Here is a 25,692-nt window from a genome sequence, read left to right as displayed (position 1 = left end):
TGAGATGGCTAGCAAGCACACTACGAGGCCGTTACAAAGAATCTCGTTGGTAAGGCGTAACCGCGAAGAGTTAGATCGGCGACGATGGGGCCCACCTCCGGGGGTACAAGCACAGGAGCACAGCCCCAAGCACAGACCAAGCCGGAGGAGCAGGGACCACTGAGGCTTACCACCTTTTGCCCCGCAGGTAAGTTACTCGAAACCAAAAAGACCTAATTAGTAAACCAAGACCGTCCCATTCCAGTCTTGTGGTAGCGCTGTTGTCCCAGGTTGTCGCTCTATGAACCGGTCCTTATGGAGAGTGGCCAACCAAGCACTAAGCACCGTGCTGGCCCTCTAAACCATGTTTCTAACAAAACCAATTTTAACGAGACGTGAGCCACTCAAGCCAACACAGAGGGCCACTCTCAGAATTAAGTTGCATAAACCATTAATCAAATTAATTAAAAAGGACCAAGTGTGTTATAGCGCGGCACCTAGTACAACTAACCAAAATGCAACCCAAGGTAATATATATATAAGATAATAAAGTGGCTAGGAAAATCCTTATAGGCATACAGAATTAAAAATGCAGTATGAAAATGTATTTAAAATGATAGATGTTGTTCATGTTATACTTGTCTTCCTCAAACTGCTCCTGCTGCTCAAAGTGATCAGAAGGTGGTGACTGCTCCGGTACTGGTACGGGGGCTCCTCAGATGGATCAACGTCTACTCACGTTCACATGGCCAAAAACAATACACAACATAAACATACAAGCAAACAATAGCACATATTAAGAAACAGTACAACAATACATAAAAACAGTAAACAAAACTAGGCTAGAACTATTCTACGCGTTACAATGATCGTGTGGACATAAAGAACGCCTAAAACGGAGCTAGAACGCGAAAACTAGAGCTAAAGCAAGGTCCAGGGGCTTAACTGTAAGAAAAACAGAGTTTCTGGGGGTTTTCTTCAAAAACCGGGGACCTAAACATAATTAAACCTTAGTTCTAGGGTCTAACGTGCAAAAACAGCATGTCTGGACCGCGGTTTCTAAAAGGGGAAAACGCAGGGGTCTAAGTGATAAAAACAGGACCAAATTCTAATTGTTTTTGAACTACCAAGAACTGCGGGTTGAATCTAGTAAAACTCAGGGGCTCTTTAGAAAAATTGCCAGGCCGAACCGGTATGGGCAGATCTGATCCGTTGGATCACGATCATGCGGTTCAGATCAAAGGGGTATGGCGTTCTAATCGTGTGCGTCCAAAACAGATCGGGCGGCTCGGGTGTGCTGCGCGCGTAGGGCGGCGGCGCTGGTCGCCGGAGTCGAGTTCCCGCGGCGGGGGATCGCCGGAGTTGGCCGAAATCGGCCATCCGGGGGTCAATACGAGCGGGGCTTTGGCCTGGGAGGACCAACGCATCATGCGTGATCCACTAGGGCCTTGTGCGCGGGTCGGGGATGGCCGGAGCGGGGTGCGCAGCGGTGGGGGCGGTCCTGCTCGGTGGCGCTCACCGTCGCGAGCCCGTGCACCCGGTTCTGGGCTCGGGTTTGGGGTGCAACCAGGGATGTGGGTGTGTGCAAGAACAAAGCGAGCCTAAGCAAGGCCCACGCGAGGCGGGGTGGTGTTGCAGCGGGTCCGCCACGGCGGACCTGCACCACATGCGGCGGCGGAACGGCGTCGAGCATCGTTTCGGCCTCCGGGATGGCCCACGGACCCTAGGATCTAGTGCAGTAGGTAGGATGGGCGCTACTAGTGCTCACCGAGGGTTCGTGTCGGGCAGGGACGCAGTGCAGTGGCGCCGGTGTCGAAGTCCGGTGGTGTCTCATGGGCGGAGCACGAGGGGGAGGCTGTTGCAGGTGGAGCTCCGGAGTCTGGGCTCCGCGGATCGACTCCTGGCGAGTCTGCGAGGCTGGCAGAGGGGTTAACAGGACCGGAGTGGCACCGGCGGCGAGTAATTGCGGCGAGCTCCGAGCTCACCTGCGCGGCGGTTCCTGGCGTGATTCCGGCGCTGCAAGGGGTGTGGTCGAGGATGGAGGGCTCGAGGAGCGTCCTGGCGGCAAGGCGAAGCTTCTAGGATGCTTGGCGAGGGTGGAGGTGCAGCGGGGCGGGCGGTCCACGGCGGAGCAGGGGTCGCTTCGAGCCAAGGCGATGGCGGAGGTGGTTGGTAGGGTTTGAGGCAGCGGTGGTGGAGTTTGGGAAAGTCCAAGGGTGCGGCCTGCGGTTAAGAAGGGCAAGGCGAGCCTCGGCGTGCGGGTCACGCGGAAACGGATCACGGCGAGAAACTCGGCGGGATTGCGGAGAGGCCGGTGTCGCGTGGCGTGGGCGCGGGAGAGACAGAGCTGACCGGCGGGCCATCCCTGTCAGCGAAGGCGTGGGCGCTGGCAGGTGGGACCGGCGGGTCGGGGCGGCGACGCGCGAGCGGGCGAGCGTGCTGGGCGAGCGGGCGCTGACGTGCGGCGTCGAGGTGTTAGTGAGAGAGAGGAAGGGAGGCGGGCCGGTTGGGAGTGGGCGTCGGGGACGCGCGTGTGGTGCTGGGTGAGCGCGAGGGGCGACGGGCTGCGGGGCGCTGGCTTGCTGGGCTGGAGCGGTGGTGTTGGGCCGGGGCACGAGGGAAGCGGGCCAGGAGACAGAGGAAGGAGTGGGCCGCGGGAAAGGAGGCTTGGGCTGGGTTGGGTTGGCTGTTGGGCTGTTCCTTTTTCTCTTCTATTTCCTTCCCTATTCTATTTTTAACCAAACTCAAATCTATTTGAATTCAAACTCCTATACAATCAAACAAAATAAAACCATGCACCAGCATGAATGCAACAACAAGTTTAAACCTAGAGAAAATTAAGCAAATTAAATCCTAGAAAATTAAATAAAGCCAATTAATTTTATTATTAAATATTGAAATTTAACTTAGGGTGTTACACAACACGATTTTGCCCCTAGTCAACAATCAAAATAGGGGCAAAATCGCGCTGAATAGAGGCAACATTGTGTTGACTTGTGAATAGAAAGGGTAAAATCATAAAGTTACGGAAAATAAGAGTATAATCACAATTGCACTGCAAATTAGAGGTAAAAACACCAATTTCTCAAATAACAATGAACATCTTCTTTTCACAAATAATCGCTCAGAAAATATCACAAATAATCCTTCTTGTAAGAGGAAACAGCCGTACATGTAGGATGAAAATGTTCGAAATGATAGAAATATGGCAATATAGAAAAAAACAAAAGCGTAACAGTCGAGTTTTTTCTTTATTTTATTTAATGAATGAACAAATATACAAATTCGGTAAAACACGATCATAAAACAAGTTCAAATAACAACTTTTATATTTTTCTATAAATCGAAACAGTTTTGTAATACTGGAAATAAAAATCGGTCGTTACGGGGTTGGTAGCTCGCATTAACGTACGCCTTCGCCCTTCATAAGGGCAACAGCCAACAGGAACGTGCATGATCTGTTGATCTGCCTGTCCGATCCAGCATCCACGTATGGGGATTGAAAAATAATCTTGCTCTGTGGAAGACATGCTTGCCAAGTTTGACTCATGCATGTTCGTGTGCATTAACACGGCAAGATTGTTTTATATTGTGGGCTCGATCCGGCCTGTTAGATGTCGGACACGCATGGCAGGCAAACCGCTTCGTGGATAGGATGAATATATGTCCAATTAAATACATCTCGAGCGATCTAGCGAGCTCCCTGATCTGATCTGGATAAGATATCTTCTGCTGAATTGGTCAGTCATAATGCTAAACGTCTGATGCGTAGAAAAATTGGAGGCTTCTCGGCATGTTGCAAGAATTAATTATTTCTTTATATTACACAATCAATGTTGTATGAAACATGATATCAATATTGTGGTGGGAATTTTTGGATATCAGAGTCATGAGCATATTTTTATGATGTTGCAAGCATTGATTTTTTTTATGTCACAATTATTATTTGTCAATGTTGCGACAGACTGTCTGATGTCTGATGAAAAGATTCTGATTGGACGTCCGGATTCTAACAGTGGCGATTTGTTGGAGGATGAGGTACGAAGCTAGCGTTCAATGATACGTGTGCTCGGATTCGGAGTACCTGAGTACATGTAGTTGGAAAATGTATGTGGATGCCTTTGGAGGCTTTTCATCCCCGGCCGGTGTGATGACGGTTCGTGATCGATGTGCGAGAACCGATGATCGAGATCCTCGACCTCGATCTTCATGTGATGGACAACTCTACAAACATCATATCGCTGCAACAACGTCCTTGAGTTGAGTCGCACATGCATTGCTTCAGTGCGTATTAACGTTAGGAAAAAGTCCTTTTGCCTCTCTCTCAACTATAGGCGGAATCCGCTTGTCCTCTCTGGACAACAAAACCATCCGACCGGACTCCCTAATCTCACGATACAGGGCACGAGACCTCCTAAAGCCATTTTCGACCCAGTTTCGTCCGACGTGGCGCCAGTTGGACTACACGTCGGCTGTCTCATGTAGCGACGGCCCACTCGTCAGTCCAGCGGCGGTGGACTGCTTATCCAACAAACAACCTGACGAGTGGGCCACCGCCACGCGAGACAGCCGATGTGTAGTCCAGCTGGCGCTAAGGATGGAATCGGATCGGATACGCATGGAATCGGATCCGGATAGCACTTTTTACCATATTTTAACTCGGATACGGATACGGATTCGGATGTTATCGGATACTATGCAAAACGGATGTCTCGAATTCGGATACGGATTTGGATATTTACTTGATTTGGAACATAGTTATATTCGTTTGTTTTATTCATTATAAACATATTTCGAAGGTATCGCTAAGTCATTATACAATAAGAATTAAAGTATGTAACCGTTGTAGTTAAGAAAAAGACATCTCATCAAAACATATATATCCATAAATATTTAAATAGTTAATAATATAAAGATATAAAATGCAAATGAATAAATATTTTAATGGAAATATCAATAGTTATAAAGAATAAATAGAATAAAATATATTTATAATTTTATCAATAAGTGGATAAACCAAAGTAAATTAAAATCAATATGATTATCCATATCAAAATATAGTTAATTAAATTGAAATTAATTAAACATAATTAAGTACATATACTAAAGGGCCAAGAATCGGCGCAAGCTCATGAGTCGTGGCCCCACGTGGGACCCACGTACTATTCAGGCGGGACCCACGTGGGACCCACGTATTATTCAGGCGGGACCCACGTGGGACTCATGTACTATTCAGGCGGGACTCACGTGAGGCCCACAATTCTATTAAGTTAGTCTCTTTATCTTAAAAAAATATTTTCCTTCCATTATTTGACAATATAAAATATATTTAACTACTTCCTACATACAAAAATAATAACTAAACTTTGTATACTATATTTACATGTGGTAGTTGTACTACTTCTTGGGTTTTGATTTCCCTCCGTAAACCCACAAATTATAATTAAATTGTTCATTCATTTCTAATTTTACTTTTTCCTACTAAAGTAATTAAACTATAGCTATTGACACAAAAAAAAATCCTAAGGAAAAATTACATGTACCTCTATACTACAATGCTTGAGATTGGCGCGCTCTCAGACACAAAACTACTATGCCGCTTTACTGTAATTTTTAGATCTAACTCAATACATCGATACGATGTTGCTTCGAATATAGTAACGGATAATATCTTTCTATTAATATTTTAGGTCCACGTTTTTGGTATAGGCGCGCGTAGCGCGCCAACCTGACTAGTCTTTATATATCATCGGTAATATTAAACCTAGTAGCACATGTCATTTATTCATGATCACTCTTAAATATAGTTCCACTAAATACATTATTATTAATACTAAAATTAATATACCACTTGTCATTAGTTATATATATAATTTTTTAATAGTTTCTTATGTGCTCATTCTTATTCGAATACGGATGTTGCGGATATTGTTGAATACGGATGTGGAATCGGATAGAGAAAAATAAGGAAAAACGAATTCGAATATATCCACTTTAGTACCACATTACAATTGGATACGAATACGGATATCCATATTAGGTGCGGATACGGATACGGATGCAAAAAATTCAGATAACCATTTCCACATTCCTACCCTTAGTTGGCGCCACGTCGGATGAAACCAGGTCAAAAACGACTTTAGGAGGTCCCCTGTCTGGTATCATGAGATTAGAGAGTTCGGTCGAACAATTTTGTTGTCATGGGAGGAAAAGCTGATTCCATCTATAGTTGAGGGATGTAAAAAGGACTTTTCCTTAACGTTGTACCCACTGGTTCAGGCCCACATGGGCCAGCACACCTATCCAGTAGTGTCATTCGAATTACTGGGCTGGGCCGAGATAGTCAGATGGCCTAGGAAAAAATCATTTTTGCCTCCTTCAACTTTTAAGCCGAATCTGCTTTTCCCCCTGGACCACAAAACCGTCCGTCCAGCCTCCTCAGACTCACAAAACCGTTCACATAACCTCCCTGAGCGGTTTGAGGGTTAGGTAGCAGCGGTTTTTCTATTTTTCTTTTATTTTTTATTTTGACTAAATCTTTGAAAAATCACAGTAAATCACAAAAAAATCATAAAAGGGAAAATCCAATTTTGTTGTACTCCACGTAAGTAGATCTACATATTGAACATATTATATGATATATTTTAGTACAAATTTTTTCTATAGTTTTAAATATATGATTTTCTGTAATTAATTTATAGTTATAGTCTCCATCATCAAATTACGATGAAAATTTTATGGTGGGCTAATCATTATATGATTCAGATGTAGTAAAAATTTTATGATTATTGGATCATGTTTGACTGAGCTATAGATTTATCTATATAAACCTAGATAAATCTAGACCAATCTATAGTTAAACCTAGAGTGCACCAGCAATAAATTAAAGTTGCTTAATTATTATCATGCTCACCAGTTCAAAGAGCAAACCCTTTGCTTTTACGTTTTAGGATGAGCATCTGCGTCTATATTGTATTTAATTATATTAACTTTAATATCTTTTAACTTTGCCTCTCGCACAAACGTTCAGCGTACATGAGCGTCAGCACCTATACTGTGTTTGAAAATTACAAATACGCCATGCTGTTATCTCAGAGGATGCTATACTTGCAGCAACTTCGGTTGGATTTCAAGTTCAAGCACACCATGTTCTACATACCTCTTGCTACGGCAGTACCAGTACAGGCACAGCACAAACACACATAATTATTCCGAAGCAGCAGCAGCAGGAGGAGGAGGAAGGCGTACATGTGTACGTACGTCCATACAAGGGCCTATCCTCGTGCACGTTGCACGTTATTCACTCGTAAGGATGCTACCACGCACTACCATACCACGCACTACCAAGCTAATAATAAGCTACACCCGTGTTGGGTAACTAGCTAGTTTGAACTTGAAGAACACCCTCGCTGGGCATCTCCGATATGATCCTGCTCGGCGTCACGCCGGGCACGCCGCATGCAGGTCTTGCTAGTTCTCCACCTCCGGCCGGGCAGCGGGCGGCGGGCAGCATTTCTGGCAGCCGCCGTGGTATACGCGGCGGCAGCAGCCGTGCTCGCAGCCGTGGCTGTGCTCATCACCTGATGATCCGCCGCCGCCGTGCCAGTGCTCCACGCCGGCGCCGCCGTTTGCCATCTCCTCCTTGCTGTCATCTGCTTGGTGTGGTGTGGGTAAATAACAAAACAGGAAAAGAAGAAAAAAAAGACATCAGCGTCATCTCGATCGTGTGTGAGAAGAGAATTGAAGGAAAACAAAGACGACGGTCGAGAATCTGGCGCACGCGTGCGGGCTCGTTGGTCCGCCGCGGCGGCGAGCACGGCGGCCGCCGCGAGGAGCGCGAGCAGGAGGGCCTTGGACGACGCCATGGCTAGCTGTGTGTCGCCGTCGATCGGGCGTCGCAGCTGCTTTGCGGTGAGGAGATCGAACGTAACGAAGAGGAGGATGGCGATAAGGTAGCAGGTTCAGCCGTTCAGGTGGCATTAATTTATACCGGCCGCGAGCACGCGGAGGCGGAGCACGGCGGCGCAGATAAGGACGTCTACGTGGGCGCCGGTACGAGACGACGACGACGGAGGCGGTTGATGTGCGTGCGCTCTCTTTATTCTGCTACGGCGGCGGCGAACGGCCGGGCAGGGTCGAGGCCGGTCACCACCCTCGCTCGCCCCCAGTGCTTTGCGCCTACGCGCGCTGCTCTAGCAGCGTGCATGTGTCCACCGGAGCGATCGGCTGGAGGGTCGTGGGCGACCGCTGCTGCGCCACGACATCAGCACGTGACGTCGTCTGCCTGGTTGCCCACCTCGGTACTCTGACCCAGAAACGTCCCGTTTCTTTTCCCTCATCCACCGTTTCTTTTCCCTCATCCACGACGCATGATACTGATACATACATTTCCATGGCAACCTCTTTCGGTACGGCGACACATTTTACACCAAGTTTTGTAAGATAATGAAATCCACTTTTTAACGAAAAACATGTTCAGGCATGGTCGCAAAAAAAATAATGAAATCCAACATAACCGGCAACCTCCTTCAGGATCCTTTTCTGCTGGTAAAAAGTTTTGCTCGGCGCACCGTCTCATCTGCAGAGTTTTAGTGAGGGCTGCTTTACTCGCCGGGCTGCAGCCGCGATATGTACTTGTCGTACACCTTGGCCGCTCGCTCCAGGTCCCCCAGCTCCGCGTAGCAGTCGGCTATGGCGCCATACGCCTCGGTGCAGCCGGAGTCCTCGCCGGTCTCCCTGGACAGCTCCAGGACCCTGGCGTACTGCCTCATTGCTTCCCTGTATTTTCCCTGCCTTTGCAGCGACGCACCTGACCAAAGAGCCATGTACCCAGTGAGGAACCTCTCAAGTCACAGATTTAAGAAACAGCCTACCGATGCTTTGTGCCTGCCTGTGCAAGTGACTGAGGCTTGAAACTGGAATTCTTCTAGGGGGTGATAAAGAAGTTCGACAAAACATTCTGTCTGTTGAAAAAATTAAACCACCACTATGTGCTAATACAGTCAGAGCATATCACATAAGTTTGTTCATTAGAGAGGACTCAACCAGAGGTTTGAGACAAAATCAAATTTATCTTATCTGGAGCACTAACATAGAGTCAGTCTCCACTACTTGTCATAACAGAATTTGGTTCAGGTAATGTCCTACATGCAAATCTCCAAAGTTACTAAGCAGTAAGCACTAAGCACACATCAAAATAGAAATCTAAACTCTAAAGTATGTATTCGGTGTGCAGATAACTGAAGAAGAATCAACTATGACGCTTTGCGTGGCCAGACCATAAACTAGAAATTTTCACTGAAGCAACAAACAAGGTTGACCCAAACAAAACGCTACTATAAACTAATGCAACCTCAACAAATCACAGAATTTTTGTTCATTGGAGGCATCTCGGACCAGAAGGTCGGAAGAAAAATTAAAATTTCCATAATAAATAAACTTAACCTTATGCTGAACAATAACATTCAGCATGTTGTCAGTTTGCTTCAGCTTATGTTAGATATGCAAATCTCAAGTTATAAAGCAAGGATGGCAGATAATTCTTCTTTATGTAGCTACATAAGATCTTTATCTGGCAATAATTCTCCTAGAAGATTAACTAAAGGAATCATTTAAATTTCAAACAGGGAACGACAGTACATTACATTTGTCGAAGGAAAACTAAGATACAGGGACAGCATGAAACAGCAGCAAACATCCAGTCATTTTCAGAAGTTCTAATAAATTGGTATCCACTACTTAGCTAATGCTTGATGCCAAACTGAGGACAGCAGAGCTGGTATCGTATCAGTCAACTAGGCAGTAGGAAAGCATAAGCAGAATTTTTTTTAAAGATCAGCGAGGTAATACCACTTTGTACTTTTCATCCACTTGATAACAAAAACATAAATAACAGAGGTTATCAAGGAGAAAAGAACCTAATCCTCGTGCAGCTTTCTTTTGCTCGAAACGATCTCCAATGCTCTCTGCAAGCTCCAGAGCTGTCCTGAACTCCGCTACTGCTTTATCAAGTTCTTGATTCCTCATGTAATTCTTTCCATTTCTCAGGTTTGTGACCAGCTGCTGCTTCCTTGGGTCAACAACAACATCAGTTTCTGTTGTTCTCCCAACAGGTGCATAAGTAAGGCCAGGCGCAAATGACTCAATCTGTGCCTGCCTTCTAAGTGCCGTATTGATCTGGCGAAGTTGATTATTCAGTCGCTTCAATTCTTCTTTTCTTCGGCGTGCTAACAATCCTACATGTCAAAAAACACAGAGCAAAAAAAAAATATAATCATACTAAGAAACATGCCTCTTCATCAATTATGCTAGCGAGCACGTAGGTCCGATTGTCTTACCACCAACAGCAGCTCCAATTAGAGCCACAACAATAAAAATTGGCATATTGGCAAAAGAATTAGGTGGCTGACATGTCTCGGCTGATGCCTCAAGTGGTACAGCAAGTAATGACATGGTCGAAAGTAGAGCAGCTTTTAGAAGGTCAGGACAACCCATTTTCTGCAGGGGTAAATTTTAGTTCAGAGATAAAATGCAGGGTCAATATCAACACACAACTGATACAGAACAGAACAGCACACTAAAGCGAAGGTGGGACGGAATATGCTCCACCGGTGAAATGCAAATGCAGAACCCCTCCCCTCTCTTCACCCTCTCTCTTCAGTTTTTCAAATGTACTGCAGAAAATCATGTAGGTTGTGCCCATAGACTGCCAGATTGAACTCCACATGAAGCCTCACTTCCTCACAGGTGTGCAGGAAAATTTCTGCTCGATTCAGATGCAGCTATTGCTGCATCACTGATTCACAAGACTAGTTATAGGCGGCCGGCAAAAGGATCATACAGATTACCGAGGAACAACCAAAATACAAATGACTGGAACTGGAGATTCTATCTAATCTAAGATTATATACAGAGCCACATCCACATGTTTTTTTATTTTTCAATTGGAATGTCAGCTTGTCACCTCGAAGACGCATACGCAGTGCACCATGTGGAACAAATTTACTGTTACCCCGCAGCACGCGAAACGCAAATAGCCAGCCGTGTAGTTGGTTCATGTTTCGATCGATTCGCTTCTCATTGCAGCAATCGAGAGGTTAAAAGTACGCACCTCATGATCGAGAAGGAGAACGCGCGGCAGCTGCGGCGCCTCTCCATCCACGGCCTGGAGGTGAGCGAAACCACCACCGCCATGGGTCCGCGACTGGGGCAAGGGGTCGACGCGGAGTGGCGCCGCCGCCGTGCCTTCTATTCTCGCATGAACAGCGAACGAGAGTGAATCGACGCCGCGAAGGTGGATACAACCTGGGGGCCTCGGGGGTTTACCGGCTTACCAGAGAAGAAGCGGCCGCGGCAGGGGAGAAGGAAGCCACCCCGAAAGATGGAGCGTGACGGGAAGCCCACGTTGGCGGCGCGGTGGCCGATTCCCACCTGCATCGCCGCCGTCTGGCTCGGGCAGCGTCGGCGTCGGCGTCGGCGGGGTTTGGGAGTGGGACGCGGTCGCGTCGGGTAACGGCGGTCAGCCTCACGTGCTGCGCGCGTGAGGTGGTGGGGTGGGGTGGGGGGGGGGGGGAGGGGAGGGGAATGGATGGGACGGGCCGCACGCAGGTTTTGACTGGGCCTGTGGGGTCTTGGTGCCCATAGGCATTTGTTTGTTAAGTTCTTTTTGTGTGCCTGGATAATTTTTTTCATGACCATTTGTACATATAAAAAACACACACACTAAAAAGCGTATTTATTCAAAAAACCAAAAAAAAAGTTTCAGTTCGTTACATCAACAGAGTGAGCTATTTTTTTAATCTTAGCTGCATGATTGTATACACCAATTCGTGAAAAGAATCGTCGCCCATCAGAATTTATTTATACAACAAGAAAAGGGCCTTGAAGTTCTGTGCTCATAATAGCTCACAAGACATAAGCTTCTAAGTTGTAGCTGGGACATCAGGTAACGAAATCATACAATTGACGATGAACACAATCAATCAGGAAGGGTAAGATAAGGTTAGCTAAGCGAGGCCAACTTCTTCTCCAGTCGCTTTGAAGAGCGAAGGGCCTCCAGGGCCTCTGCCTGCTTCCCTTCCCGCTTCAAGTTGAGTGCCTTCAGTTTCTCGGCCTTGATCTCTTCTTCCAGCTGGCTCCTCTCACTCTGAGGCTTGCTGGTCGCTGCGACGGCTGGCTTCGCTTCCATTTTCTTTGGAGATTGCGCGTTAGAAGACTGCGTGTGTTTTGGAGGCTGCGAACTAGAAGACTGCATGGATAAATCCATGTCGCTCCACCCAATGGATTTTAAGGCGGACATGATCTGAGGATCAAGAAGATCCTCCACGATAGCGTCATTTGGTTCACCCGACCTGCCTCCAGAGCTTGAACCTTGGTTGTCTGACTCTTCCAGTTGGCTCTCAAGCTCCTTGGCCAGTTCAAATTCTGCATCTGCTTCTGAAGTCTTTCCTTCTCTCCGCAACTTCAGGGCATTGCGCTTGTGAGCAAGGGATTCACGTTGGATTTTGAGACGGTCTCGGCTGGACAATGCTTTCTGAGGTTGCGTCGACTTGCTTGCTTGTGCAGGAGGGGCAGATGCCACAGCATCAGTGTGGTTGCTGGAGCTAGCGGGTTGTTCGACCATGTTGCTCTGTAGCACAGCAGTAGTTGATTCATAACCACCATCCACACTATCTTGTTGAGCACCTTCAAGGCGTTTTTCTAATAGTTTTGCCAGTTTCAATTCTTCTTTAGCTTCTGTCATCTTCCCTTCTCTCTTAAAGGCAACTGCTCTTCTCTTATGAAGTAAGATCTCATCTTTTAGAGTATCATCTCCATGAGTTTTCTGAGGATCTTTATGATCAAGTACTTCAGAAGGTGAATCCGACCCTTTTTCAAATCCCAAAGGATCAGTAAAAGCTGGCGGCGGCAAGGCTGAAGAAGTTCCGCTATTAATTTCTTTTGCCACATTGCCTTGTTTAGAACCAGTTGTCTCAGTCTGCGGTTTGCTTGGAGAACCACCTAGAGTATCCACTGACGTACCAGGTTCATATGCAAGCCCTGGCATGATATCATCCCCCTTCATTACTTTTCTTACTGAAGATGGGGGTACAGTTGCATCAACACTAGGGAGATGCTGAACACCATATTTACTTTCAGTAATCTGATGCCCAGCAGTAGAAACACCTTGCTGACTAGCAGTCAAGCTACTCGATTCTTCAATCTCAGCCAGTTGCTGCTCCAAGACCTTCGCCTTCTCAAGTTCCTCCTCAGCTTCAATGTTTTTCCCTTCCCGTCTGAGAGCAAGAGCCTTCCTTTTTATACCAAGCAGTTCCTTCTGAAGCTGACCCTTAGTTTTCGATAACTTCTGTGGAACCACATGTGAAGAAATTGATGGTTTGCCAGTTGTTTTCGCAGAATCAGTATCAACATCTTCCCATCCCATATTTTTCAGCACAGATAGCAACGCTGGATCCTGCATGTCATTGTCTGTAACCTCAGGTTCAAATCTTTCATCAGCAAGATTGAGACTTGGGGGTTCAACCTTGTATGGGGGGTTAGATGCAAAGCTCCTGGTTTCCTTGGCTACAGGTGGTTTGGAAGAATTCTCAAGCTCTTCAAGCTGCTTCTCAAGAATACTACCTTTCTTCAGCTCTTCCTCAGACTCATCCACCTTCCCTTCCCTCCTCAAAGCTAGTGCCTTCTTTTTCAGAGCCAATAGTTCTCTCTGGATTGCAAGCTTACTTTTTGGCGCTGATACAGGTCGAGCATTTGACCCAGCAAAAGTGACATCTTCTGCATTCGCAGTTTTCTGTCCTTCTGGAGAAGGAACCTTCGAGTCTGCCTCTTCAGTTTCCAGATCTTTTTCAAGTAACTTTGCCTTTTTAAGCAACGACATGGCTTCTGCAACATTACCAGACCTTCTGTTTGCGACAGCCTCTCTTTTCAGAGCAAGCACTTGCTCCTTTATTGCCTCTTGATTTGACGAAGAAACAGGTTCCTGGTTTTCCAATTCTTTGTCGTCATCCTCACTCCAGCCAAATGATTTTAGGGCAGCAGCCATATCTGGATCATTCATGTCATCATCTGTAACATCAAATTGGCTATCAATGGCAAGATCATTAGAGACACCTAGAATTTTTTCAAAGTTGAAAGCAGGGAATTTTGGATCATCCATCAATATGTCATCATGCTTATCATCGTCCATGTTCCTAATAATTGCAGCCAAATCATCATCAGAGTCTTCTGTTTCACCCAGAATCTCCTGTTCCTCTAGTTGCTTTTCCAAAATCTTAGCCTTCTTCAGCTCTTCCTTTGCTTCAGCCAGCCTACCCTCTCGCTTCAGCAGTAAGGCTTGCCTCTTCAGAGCATTAACCTGAGATTTATCAATACCACCAGTTTTCTTGCCATCCGATGATTTAGGGGCCACCTCTCTAAGAAGCTGCGACAGCTCTCCTTCCACACTCACAGGGGCTGTCTTTGTTTCATCACGAAGGTCTGCATCTGACCAGCCTAGTTCTCTGAGCTCAGAAGCAAGATCATTTTCTTTCTTAACCCTTTTACCAGCTGAAGACCTTTTTGTTTCGGGCTCTTCAGAAATATCAGTCGTCGGGGCACTACCGACAGTAGCTACATTAGGAGTTTTTGTAGCCATTCTCCTGCTCCTTCTCAATTCTAATTCCAGTGCTGCAGCTTGCCTCTCAAGTTCTTTACCATGCTTGAAAGCCCGCAATGCTTCCTCTGGTTTACCTTCTGATTTCAGAGTTTTGTACCTTTTCTTCTCTTCAACAGCTTGTTGGCGCAACTCCTCCGGGGTAAAAATAGATGCAGTGTTGTTGAGTTCATAGTTGTGTGCTTCAGCACAAAGGCTATCATCTACATTTGCATCCATACTGAAATTAGTAGAAGTTCTTCTGGAACTGGAACTGGAGGCACTGGCACTGCTTGCGGTTCTCCCAAGTTCAGAATCCAGAGATGCTTTGTGAGAATACTGAGTCTGCAATCCATCACCTCCAAGAATTTCACTTAGAATTTCATCCTCTGGTTTTGAAGCTGCTTTTGTGGTAGCTGTGGAAATAGTGTAGACAAGATTTCTTTTAAGTTAAATATTTATCCAAAAAAATAGTAATCATAGATGACACCTACAGTTGGAAGCCAAAAATGCAAAGTCTGTAGCATCGCAAGACCAACAAGTTTTCTGGATTTTGATTGTGCACCATTTATCATAGATCAGTCTCATGCATGCATAACCCACTATTTTTATGCATAACTCCACTGGAGATGTTAGCTCCCATAGATTGTATTTTGAAAAATTTGCATGTGCAATATAATTATTAGAAAAATGCTGCATATGGTACTAAACTATGAAAAAAGTACAACTTTACATATGTGGATCTACAAAGAATTGCATATATATCAGGTCAAAGACCAAAATTATTTGACCGCAACTGGTTAGGTTGTTAGGCACTTGTAGTTTTAGCTACCAAAATATAAATCATAGAATAAAATAAAACATTTTCCCTAACACAGAACATGTTAGAAGTGTTTAATTCTTCACTATTGAGAGGCTGCAAGCAACATTGTTAGGATCTAGTGTCCATAAGCTTCTGTGCTTCTGACCGTATGGATATACTTCCCATAGAGCAAAATCAATTTTTCAAATAGTATAGATTTGCAGCTCAAAGCTTGTGCGAGCGCCGAAATGTTCAAAATGTGCTTTATATTATGATGATAGTCAAATTTACATGTAAATTGCATCTTAAATGGATTCCATGGTGATAGTAAGACTATTAATCAACAAGGCGTTCATTGTTTCTGATTTATTACAATTTTCCATATATACAGTATTGTATTGTGATATATTTCAGAGTATCAAGTATAACCCAAATTGTAGTTCCTCACAGAAATAACTGTAGAAAGGGCCAGCAAAAGAAAACAAACCTTTTTGAGCTCTGTTTTTGTGTCCATATCTTAACTCATAGCGTGATGCTTCCTCAAGCTTTTTGCAAGGATCACAAATTCTAACAGGTGAGTCACCCTGTCCACGTAAAACCATCCTCTGCTGGGTGCAGCTGCTGCAGAACAAGCCCCCACATCTCTGGCAATGGTGCTACGTATCAAATACATAAAAGTTAACACAACTCCTGCTGAGACCTTACAATAAAAGTTCACCTTGTAATTGAATGGTAAATTCAGAAGCAGCATGAAAATGGTGAATGCAAGAATTTAATTTATTGAAAAAAGTGATAATTGAATGGTAATTCAGAAGCACAATGAAAATGGTGAATACAAGAATTTGATTTATTGAAACAAACAAGTGATGAGCAGTTGAATCATGCTTCATAACTTCATGATACACCATATTTACAAGCAGTAAATGACAAAGGAAAAAAATGGATAATATGAACCAAACACAATGATTACAGTTTAGCATCTAATACATTACCACCAGTGCACTTAGTTTTACCTTAGCACTAGACTCTCTCACACTCCAGATTCAAACCAAAACTATATATATCAGCACGGATAACAACATCACATTTAATCAACATATCTTGATTCCCATACACAACGGGGCCTTCAAGAAAAAAAATAAATTGAGCTCTAGTAAAATTGTGATTGTCCATGGCCAGCAGCAATCAATTTGAGACTCGCAAGGGATAAGTCATGAGTGTCTGAGCACGAGGATAAAGTCTGGAGTGGCAAGGTCATGGTTCTGGTACAGGTAGGGTCAAGGCCTTCTGTGATGAAACGGGAGCATCAAGGCCATTATCTGCCAGCAGTTGGTTATATTAATCAAAAATTTTATTGAATGGATCTGCTCTGTATTCCTAGACATCGTTAGTTTTGCTGCTCGAGGAGAAAGTGATCTAAACCAAGTAGCATAAGCGAACCAAAACATCATTAAATCCCCACGAAACAAATCATTACCCCAACCATGATGCTCTTCCACTAACGAAACAGGATTGAGGTGATAGCATTCTCCTCATTCTCTTATTGAAACCATCGCCGCAAGGGACAAGAAGGAAAAGGAAACGTGAGATCACCTTCCTAGTGAATAAGGAGAACTGGACAGAACAACCCTGGCAGTGGGATGCGTCCACCACCCAGCTGGCGCCTCGCATCGACGGCTTCGGCGGCAACCCGATCTTCTCCAACATGGCTGCTAGCGCGAATAAACCCTCTCTTCCCTGCGCAATCAACCAAGAAGAACCTTGCAGCGTGAATTTCGTCGCCAAAAAATCGGATTTAACAAATCACGGCAAGAAAAGAAAAAAAGATCGGGCGGAACAGATTCGGATTTGACTGATCACGACGCGGAAAAGATCGTGCAGGAGATAGCCGACTCTAAGAGCCAGGCATCCAAGCAGAGCAGGGCTGCTAATTACCAGCAGATGAATAGGCTAATCGATCCAAGCCGGACGGATCTCCCCGCAGGCAGTGGACAGTTGAAATCGCACGCCAATCGGAGACTTCGGGGCGGCGGCGGCGGCAGGGAATGGGTCGCCGCGGTGGCAGAAGAGTTAGGTTGAGGCAGCGGCTATCTCATGGGGGCAGGGCCGCAGGGCGCGGGTGACTGCTGCGACACCACGGCGGTAGCTGAAGAAGAAGCGTCAGGCCGTGTGGGGGAACTGGGAAGCGAGCCGAGAGGGGAGAAGAGAAGGGGAAGGAAAAGGGTGACGACCAAGGTATAAAATCGCGGGATAGGACGTTTAGCGGAAGCTCTTCAAAAAAACTAAGAGAATTATAGCGAAAGCTATAGCAAAACTATCCATTTAGTGATTTGTAAAAAAAAATATGCATAACGTTGCCAATAACATCAGTAATACAACCAATTTCAGCAAATTTTTCATAGCCATACGTCCATAATACATATAAAATTAGAAGCATCATTGGTCTAACATTCTAAAATAAACTCAACACGTCTATGATTCCGTGATGCTTTATCTATGGTCCACCCTAGTTATATTGATTCTTTATTTCTTTTGGCTACATCTTTAGCGGAAGTAGCGGACATTTATTATCACTAAATCCTATAAAAAAAACCCATATAGCGGACATAGCGGACAAATATTATATCGCGTAGCGGGAGATCTCTTAAAAAGCTAATAGCGGACAATAGCGAGCTATTAGCAGGCTATTTTGTACCTTGGTGACGACTGACGACTTGGAAAAAGAACTTGTCAGGGTCGTTCGCAAGATTGGGCCGCGGCGGCCCGCGGCCCAGTGGACTCTTCGCCTCAGCAGCAGCAGCAACAGCACTGGCACGGTGGGGTTCAACAACTTTCAGATATATTCTCCGTTCAACATTTTCAATACACAATATAAATCTCCAATAATGCGTAGATAGTGTTTTCTCTAAATAGTTGTCCTACATTTCTTTTCCTCGCTATTGATATTTTCTTAATTAAGGAAATGATTTGGTTTCGAATATTCACCTGTGAATATCCGTGAATATCTCCGACCATAAAAAATACATCTAGTCATAAAACAAGAAGCTTACATGAGTACTTACCCTCCAACCCTATAATCGAGGAACACAAAAGGCAAGAAAGAAAGCATGAAAGACTAAGGCTACGTCCTTCCTTCAACCTTGTTTTGTGTAGTAATAAAATCTCACATGAATTGTGTTCTTAGAAACTCTTGATGCAAGGATCGTCGATGGTCATGTGGCATCCGGTCACCCAGTGATCTAGAAACCGTGGTGAGTCGATCTCTACTGTGCAAATAGATCAGGCACCGCCAATGCTCCAAGCTAACCAAGGTGTCACCATTAAGGGCTCCAAAATAACGTCTCAAGAGGACAGCGACAAAAATATGCCCCCCCCCCCCCGAATCGGTTTGTGAGGTCTTTGATTTTCACCAGGACCTGTCCGTAAAGGTTAAGATACTCACGGTAACACCTTCAAGAAGGATAATGATGCCCATACCACCGTCGTCACCGGCAGTCAAGGATCAAGTTAGGCTTTCGCCTGAGAACCTGCGAACCAAGAAAAAAGAGCACAACAATCAGCGATCCCAGCAACTACACTAGCATACCCAAAGGGCGCCCAGCAGAACCCCAACGGGAAGATGGCAACCGAAGGCAAGCCACCCACAACGGCGACCATGCGAAAAATGTCCACCTGGAGCTCAGTCCAATAGACGTCTGTTCCGTACACGCCGTCGTCACTGTGTGCCGTCAGAATCACGGGCCACCTCTACCTCCACCATTACAGGCATGGGCTTGCCGACAACACAGAGGGGAGGACCCCGCCCACCGTCGTCGGACCTCTACGGCCCCCGAGACATGCGGCCGGCCGCCGGCCACCGAACCCCACCACTGGGAGTTGCGCCATAAGCAGCGAGACCCCCACTACGGGGAGCCTCCACTACGCCCACGCCGCCCGGCCGCCACCGCTGTAGCACGACCGGAAAGGCACCCCGTGCCACAGGCCGCCAGCCACCAGGCCTCCGCCATGGTGGGCCGCCCTGCGAGCCATCGCGCCCCCACCACGGGGAGCCGCTTCCACAAAACCAATCTAGATCCAGAGAAAATAGGGGGGGAGGGGGGAGGAGGAAGATGAGGAGCTCCTAGTCGCCGCTGTCCGTGCGGCCACGAAGCTTCCGGCAACCATCTCAGGCAGTAGTGAGGTTGGGTGAGAGGGGCTGGCGGCGGGCTGCTTCCTCCCTATTGATGTATGATTGTCTTCTACTAGAGGCATTGGAGAATTCCCTAGGGGAATAGATGCATAGTAGAAGGGGCACAAACCAGGCTGGCGGATATCATGTACTTATTACGAAGAGATTGAGAGGCGTCTTCCTTTGATAATAATCTTGTCAGTTGATAATAAGTGCGACATTGCATATCTAAAATAGTTTGATCAAAATAATAATTTAGAAAGAATTATGCAACATTATGTGTGAAGTTTGAATTCACTACTACATAATTATTTTCACCGCCGGCCCTAAATCTATTTTCACTGCCAGTTTAGGTGCCTGCGGTGAAATATTGGCGGCGAAAATATGAACCGGCGACCACCGGTCCGTAACAGGGCCGATAGTGCAAATAGGTTATCACTGTTGGCACGTGTTACGAACCGACGATGAAAATACGGTTACCACCGACAGTCTCTATTATGAACCGGTGGTGATAATTATTTTCCGCTGCCTATTCAAGCATCATTACCAAAATTATATCGCATTTCAATAGTTTTATACAATTCACATGGTGTTGACAGCCAAAATTGGCACCATCTGGTCTGACCGGTATGACCGAGCGGTCTGACCGGTCAAGACACTGTGGCCTGTCCGGCAGGGGCCGACCGGTCTGACCGGTCCAGGTAGAGTCCGAGTACAACTAGAGATTTTTATAGATTTAGATCTGTAAATAGAATTTCTTGCGGGATAAGTCCACCCCACGCTATAAATATAAAGGGTCACGGCCGATTAGAGAATCCAATCAAACAAAATCAATACAAACTCTACTTTTTATTTTCTTCTCCAAACCCTAGCTTTTTCAACCCCATCTGTTGTTCTTCCCTCGTCTCCGTGACGTTTGAAGGCGTTCTAGGTGGCCTGCCGATCCTAGAACAACCCTACGTGTGCCTACCCTAACGGGGTCCCTCCCGGGTTTGCGTTCGTCGGCCGTTGCCGATTCTCACCGGCGACCGGTCTGACCAGTCCCTTAGACCGGTCTGACCGCTCCACGCAGAGAGAGCTGCATCGAGCTCTTTCTCGCGCCGCACGATCTAGTGCGTTCGTGTGTTGACCGAGATTTGCGTCAACATACTTTTTGGCGACCGCTCCACGCAGAGAGAGCTGCATCGAGCTCTTTCTCACGCCGCACGATCTAGTGCGTTCGTGTGTTGACCGAGATTTGCGTCAACATACTTTTTGGCGACTCCGTTGGGGAAGAAAGATCTTGGTTAATAGAACCGATCTAATCTACTCCAAAGAAGATGAGCTCCAACACAGAAATCGACAAGGAGAACATCATCCCTTCATATGAGCATCTTCCGGAGGACGTTCGTTTGCTGCTGGAGGAGCGCAAGAAGAAGCGTGATGAAGAAGATCTACAAGCGGCGCTTACGAGCATCAAGGTCGGTCGATGTGGCAAAGTCACCAAGATCAAAGAGATCGACTTCACTTCTACCTCCTCGGATGCATCTACTGAGGTAACACCAGCTGCAACTGCTCCACCTTCTGGTGTTACTATGGAACAAATTCAGAAATTGTTAGCTGAGCGTGATGTTTATTGGGTTAATTGGCTTAGCTCTAAGGAAAGGGAATCGGCTGGTAAGAAACCAGAATCAGTCGATGAGCCTCCATCTGTTTCTACTTCTGAATTTTATGTTCCTCAACCATCGGCAGCATCTCCTACGAGTCAACCTCAATATGGGATGCCGATAAATTATTTCAGTGGTCAAACTGTTACACCCACATACACTGATCCTATTATGAGTATTCCTGGTTCGGCCAACATTAGCCGAACGAACGAGATTGTTCAGTACACACCACCAGAAATCTCCAGGAATTCAGTGCCACACCCCGGTCCTATCTCCGACGAGATGTTCGACCGATATGTGCAGCGTTGGCAAAACCGGCAGAGACCGGTATATCAGTCCGGTCAGACCGGTTCCCCCCAACCGGTCCGACCGGTCCATCCAGTCAGTTTGTTTCAAACCAGCGAGAGGTATCTACATCCACACAGCCAAATTCTTCAAGTAATTTTGATAAAATGCTTACTGATTATAAGAATGATTTGGCTAATCTGCTTAGAGAAAGTTTTGGAGTGGATGTTAGAAGCAAAACCCGCACATACCAAAAGTCGTATCCTACTTCGTTTGATTCGGTTGCATACCCTGCTGGTTTTAGGTTGCCTGAGTTTGTTAAATTCAGTGGGGAAGATACTAGGAGTACATTTGAGCATATTAGTCAGTATCTTGCCCAATTAGGAGAAGCTGGTTCAATAAACAAGTTGAAAGTGCGTTTATTTTCTTTATCTCTAACTGGAACCGCTTTCTCATGGTTTTCATCTTTGGCACCTAATTCTATTGGCTCATGGGAACAATTAGAGCAGAAGTTCCATGAGCACTTTTTCTGTGGGCATTATGAGCTTAAATTGTCTCACTTAACATCGGTTAGACAATCGCGTGATGAATCTGTCAATGATTATATAAGACGATTCCGCGATACAAAAAACCGATGCTTTAGTGTGAATATTGCAGAAAAGGATTTAGCTGATTTGGCTTTTAATGGCTTGCGCTCTCACATCAAAGAAAGATTAGAGGGCTATGATTTCTTTACCGTTACTCAAGTGCATCAAAGAGCTTTGGCTATAGAAAGCCGAAGCAAAGAGCCTCAAGAGTCTCATAGACATCATCGTTCTAGTGTGCATACTTTAGAATGCAATTCAAATTGTTCGGACGATGAGTCTAATGATGTGTATGCTGCTGAGTTTGCTTGGCCATCTCAAAATAAACCATTTACTTGTTCTGCTCTTAAGCCGATTCAGAAAAATCGGCAAGATGAACGATTTACTTTTGATGTATCCAAGTGCGAGAGAATATTTGATGAGTTATATATGATTGGATAAGTTAAGATGTCACATACTCTACCGCCGCCTGAAGAGTTGAAGCGGCGAGCATATTGCAAGTTTCATAATACTTTTTCACATGCTACTAATGATTGCAATGTGTTACGTAGACAAATTCAATCGGCCATTAATGAAGGACGATTGGTTACTCCTAATATGCAGGTTGATCAGAATCCTTTCCCAGTGCATGTGTTGGAATTGAAAAATCCTGAAGTGCTAGTTCAGCCGAGTCAAGCCGAATCAACCAAGGGGAAGAATGTAGTTATTGGTGATGAAAGACCTGAAAAGAAGCTGATACAGGAGATCCCTCAAGGTGCAAAAACACTCAGGGGGCAAGACAAGAAGAAGACCGACAACAAGTCGACCGGTCTGACCGGCCACAGCGGCGGTCTAACCGGTTCGACCGGTCTGACCGGTCATGGGACCGGTCTGACCGGTGTGCCCAGTAAATCTGGGAACTCCTCCAAAATTAAGACAAGGCCGAGTTTTAAAGAACTCTTGGCCAAATATGAGAAGGAAGGGAGTGCTCAGAGACAGAAGAGGCCACCAAGCAAAGTCAAGGATACGGGATCATCGTCAAGACATCAAGAGCAATCGAGTCAAAGTAATTATACTTCATCTAGTGGACCGATTGCTCCATGGTATTGTCGGTATCCTTACTTTTATACACCTATGGATTATAGTAGGATGCATATGCAATTATATTATATTCAATATCCTCCTATGTATCCAAATCATGCATTATTACAAAGACCGATTGTTGCTAGCAATAATCCGGTCAAGCAAGATGTTGATTGCAGCAAAGAGAATGGGAAGAGCAAAGAGCAAGATTCAAAGTATTTACAGCCGAGGTGGTGTCCCTCAGGTTTGTCTCATACTCAGAAGCGAAGGCTGCAACGTATGCGTAAGAAGGAGGCAATGGGACAACAAGTGGAGACCGTGCCAAAGACGTCAGCGACAATGAAGAAGGTGTGGCGGCCCAAACAAGTTGTTTCAACATTGACTTGAGCAAAACATGTCCGATGTAGTGTTAATCATTGCCCTTAGACAATTTTGGCTTACAAGAATATTTTTTGGTAAGCAAGCTTTACCAAAAAAACAGGGGGGCATATGTTGACAACCAAAATTGGCACCAACCGGTCTGACCGGTATGACCGAGCGGTCTGACCGGTCAAGACACTGTGGCCTGTCCCGCAGGGGATGACCGGTCTGACCGGTCCAGGTAGAGTCCGAGTACAACTAGAGATTTTTATAGATTTAGATCTGTAAACAGGATTTCTTGCGGGATAAATCCACCCCACCCTATAAATATAAAGGGTCACGACCGATTAGAGAATCCAATCGAACAAAATCAATACAAACTCTACTTTTTATCTTCTTCTCCAAACCCTAGCTTTTCCAACCCCATCTGCTGTTCTTCCCTCGTCTCCGCGACATTTGAAGGCGTTCTAGGTGGCCTGCCGATCCTAGAACAACCCTACGTGCGCTTACCCTGACGAGTCCCTCCCGGGTTCGTGTTCGTCGGCCGTTGCCGATTCTCACCAGCGACCGGTCTGACCGGTCCCTTAGACCGGTCTGACCGCTCCACGCAGAGAGAGTTGCATCGAGCTCTTTCTCGCGCCGCACGATCTAGTGCGTTCGTGTGTTGACCAAGATTTGCGTCAACATACTTTTTGGCGACCGCTCCACGCAGAGAGAGCTGCATCGAGCTCTTTCTCGCGCCGCACGATCTAGTGTGTTCGTGTGTTTGGGAGAAGCTTTTGCAGAACACTTAGCAAATCGTCGAAATCCTTGTCCGTCATACCATTACTTTATTTCAGCTTTAGCAGCAACATGTCAGCTTCTAATTTAGTCACACTAGAACCTTGATAGAGCGGTGTCTTTGCGTCCTTTTCTCATCTGCTCCAACCTCTTCAGATTTCTTGGATCCAAAAATTCTGGCTCCCCATCACGTATCATCTGATCTAGATCGTCACTTACTTCATCATCAGCCAGCGTATCATTGCCGAGTTCATTGACGGTTTCCTCGACTCTTTCATGGACTCTTTCAGTGATATTCTCATGCACGATTTCCTGGACGGTATCATGCCGTGAAGCTTCATGATGTATGTTCTCCCCATCTTCTCTGTGCTTTCCAAATCTTATAGTTTGCCATAAAACCCCTAACCAACAGATGACAATGGATTTGCTCGATGTTGTGAATTTGTTTCTGATTGCGGCAATCAACACATGGGCAGGAGACATGATCATGAACTTGTAAGTTATTGATGCAATATGTCTGGGCAGTCTTCACAAAAGAATCAACACCATTCACAAACTTAGGATCAGGAGGCTTCGAACAATACATCCATCCTCGATCCATCTGTAAATGATACATTAATGTAAAGTTCATATCAAAATCAATACAATGAAACAAGATATGAATTGCATGTGCATCTAGGTGACCACCTTAAAACAAGATAATGTCCATTCATCATAATTTATTAGCCTCCTTATGCATTATATAAATTTTACTTCTAGTACCATGGACAAAGCCTATCAATCAAATTCAAAATCTAGCCATTGAAACAAGCAAAGAATTGAATGGATTGCTAGCTACCAATCATAAAACAAGTGGGGTGATGTCCATGCTTCAAATTTTCACTAGCCTCCTACTGCATTTTGACATGGATTTTGCTTCTACCATGAACAAAGCCCCTTCATCAAATTCAAACTAGAAATTCGAAATCTAGTCAATGAAACAAGCAAAGAATTGAATGGGTCGCTAGTTACTAACCTCAAACCAAGTAGTTGATACCAATACTTGAAAAGAGGGCTGAAATTTTGAACAACATGGTGAGAAATGGCTGCAAAAATGGTGGGAACAAATGGAGAACTCAGGTAGGAGGTGGAGGGAGAGGGATTATAAGGTGGATAATTTTCACTGCCGGCCCTAGCCACGGGCCGACGGTGAAAATGGTTTTCACGTTTTCACCGTCGGCCCCATAGTAGTTGGGCACAGTGGGGCATATATAGGGTTTTACCACTAGCCTGTTTATAGGACCGACGGTGAAAATGGATATGATTTTCACCGTGTGTGCTGCGCGGGCCACCTTACTAGTATTTGATAATGAGTGTGTAGTTGCGTGTTTGTGTATCTAGAAGCTAGAATAGTTTAG

The 25,692-nt window shown here is 45.5% G+C and overlaps 3 protein-coding genes across 4 annotated transcripts; all 3 read right to left on the bottom strand.

The window, feature by feature from the left end:
- Window positions 1-7,089: 7,089 nt before the first annotated feature.
- On the bottom strand, window positions 7,090-8,057 carry LOC120656251 (glycine-rich protein 3 short isoform-like). The gene is made up of 2 exons (XM_039934288.1): window positions 7,760-8,057; window positions 7,090-7,631 (listed from the first exon to the last, which is right to left on the bottom strand). The coding sequence occupies exons 1-2, from the start codon at window positions 7,842-7,844 to the stop codon at window positions 7,450-7,452; spliced, it is 267 nt and encodes an 88-aa protein (XP_039790222.1). The 5' UTR covers window positions 7,845-8,057; the 3' UTR covers window positions 7,090-7,449.
- Window positions 8,058-8,405: 348 nt separating this feature from the next.
- Window positions 8,406-11,531, bottom strand: LOC120656250 (protein FLUORESCENT IN BLUE LIGHT, chloroplastic-like). Its single transcript, XM_039934287.1, has 5 exons — window positions 11,313-11,531; window positions 11,090-11,226; window positions 10,317-10,476; window positions 9,897-10,214; window positions 8,406-8,788 (listed from the first exon to the last, which is right to left on the bottom strand). Exons 1-5 carry the CDS (start codon window positions 11,413-11,415, stop codon window positions 8,583-8,585), a joined length of 924 nt encoding a protein of 307 aa, XP_039790221.1. The 5' UTR covers window positions 11,416-11,531; the 3' UTR covers window positions 8,406-8,582.
- Window positions 11,532-11,743: 212 nt separating this feature from the next.
- On the bottom strand, window positions 11,744-17,623 carry LOC120656249. 2 transcript variants are annotated; one of them, XM_039934284.1, is made up of 4 exons: window positions 17,346-17,623; window positions 17,004-17,147; window positions 15,898-16,066; window positions 11,744-15,024 (listed from the first exon to the last, which is right to left on the bottom strand). In XM_039934284.1, exons 2-4 carry the CDS (start codon window positions 17,115-17,117, stop codon window positions 11,981-11,983), a joined length of 3,327 nt encoding a protein of 1,108 aa, XP_039790218.1. In that variant the 5' UTR covers window positions 17,118-17,147; window positions 17,346-17,623; the 3' UTR covers window positions 11,744-11,980. The 2 variants fall into 2 exon arrangements, with proteins under 2 accessions (XP_039790218.1, XP_039790219.1); XM_039934285.1 differs by having other exon boundaries at window positions 15,898-16,054.
- Window positions 17,624-25,692: the final 8,069 nt, after the last annotated feature.

Source organism: Panicum virgatum, chromosome 1N (assembly GCF_016808335.1).
Source record: "Panicum virgatum strain AP13 chromosome 1N, P.virgatum_v5, whole genome shotgun sequence".
Lineage (NCBI taxonomy): Eukaryota > Viridiplantae > Streptophyta > Magnoliopsida > Poales > Poaceae > Panicum > Panicum virgatum.
This window is presented reverse-complemented; position numbering and strand designations above follow the sequence as displayed.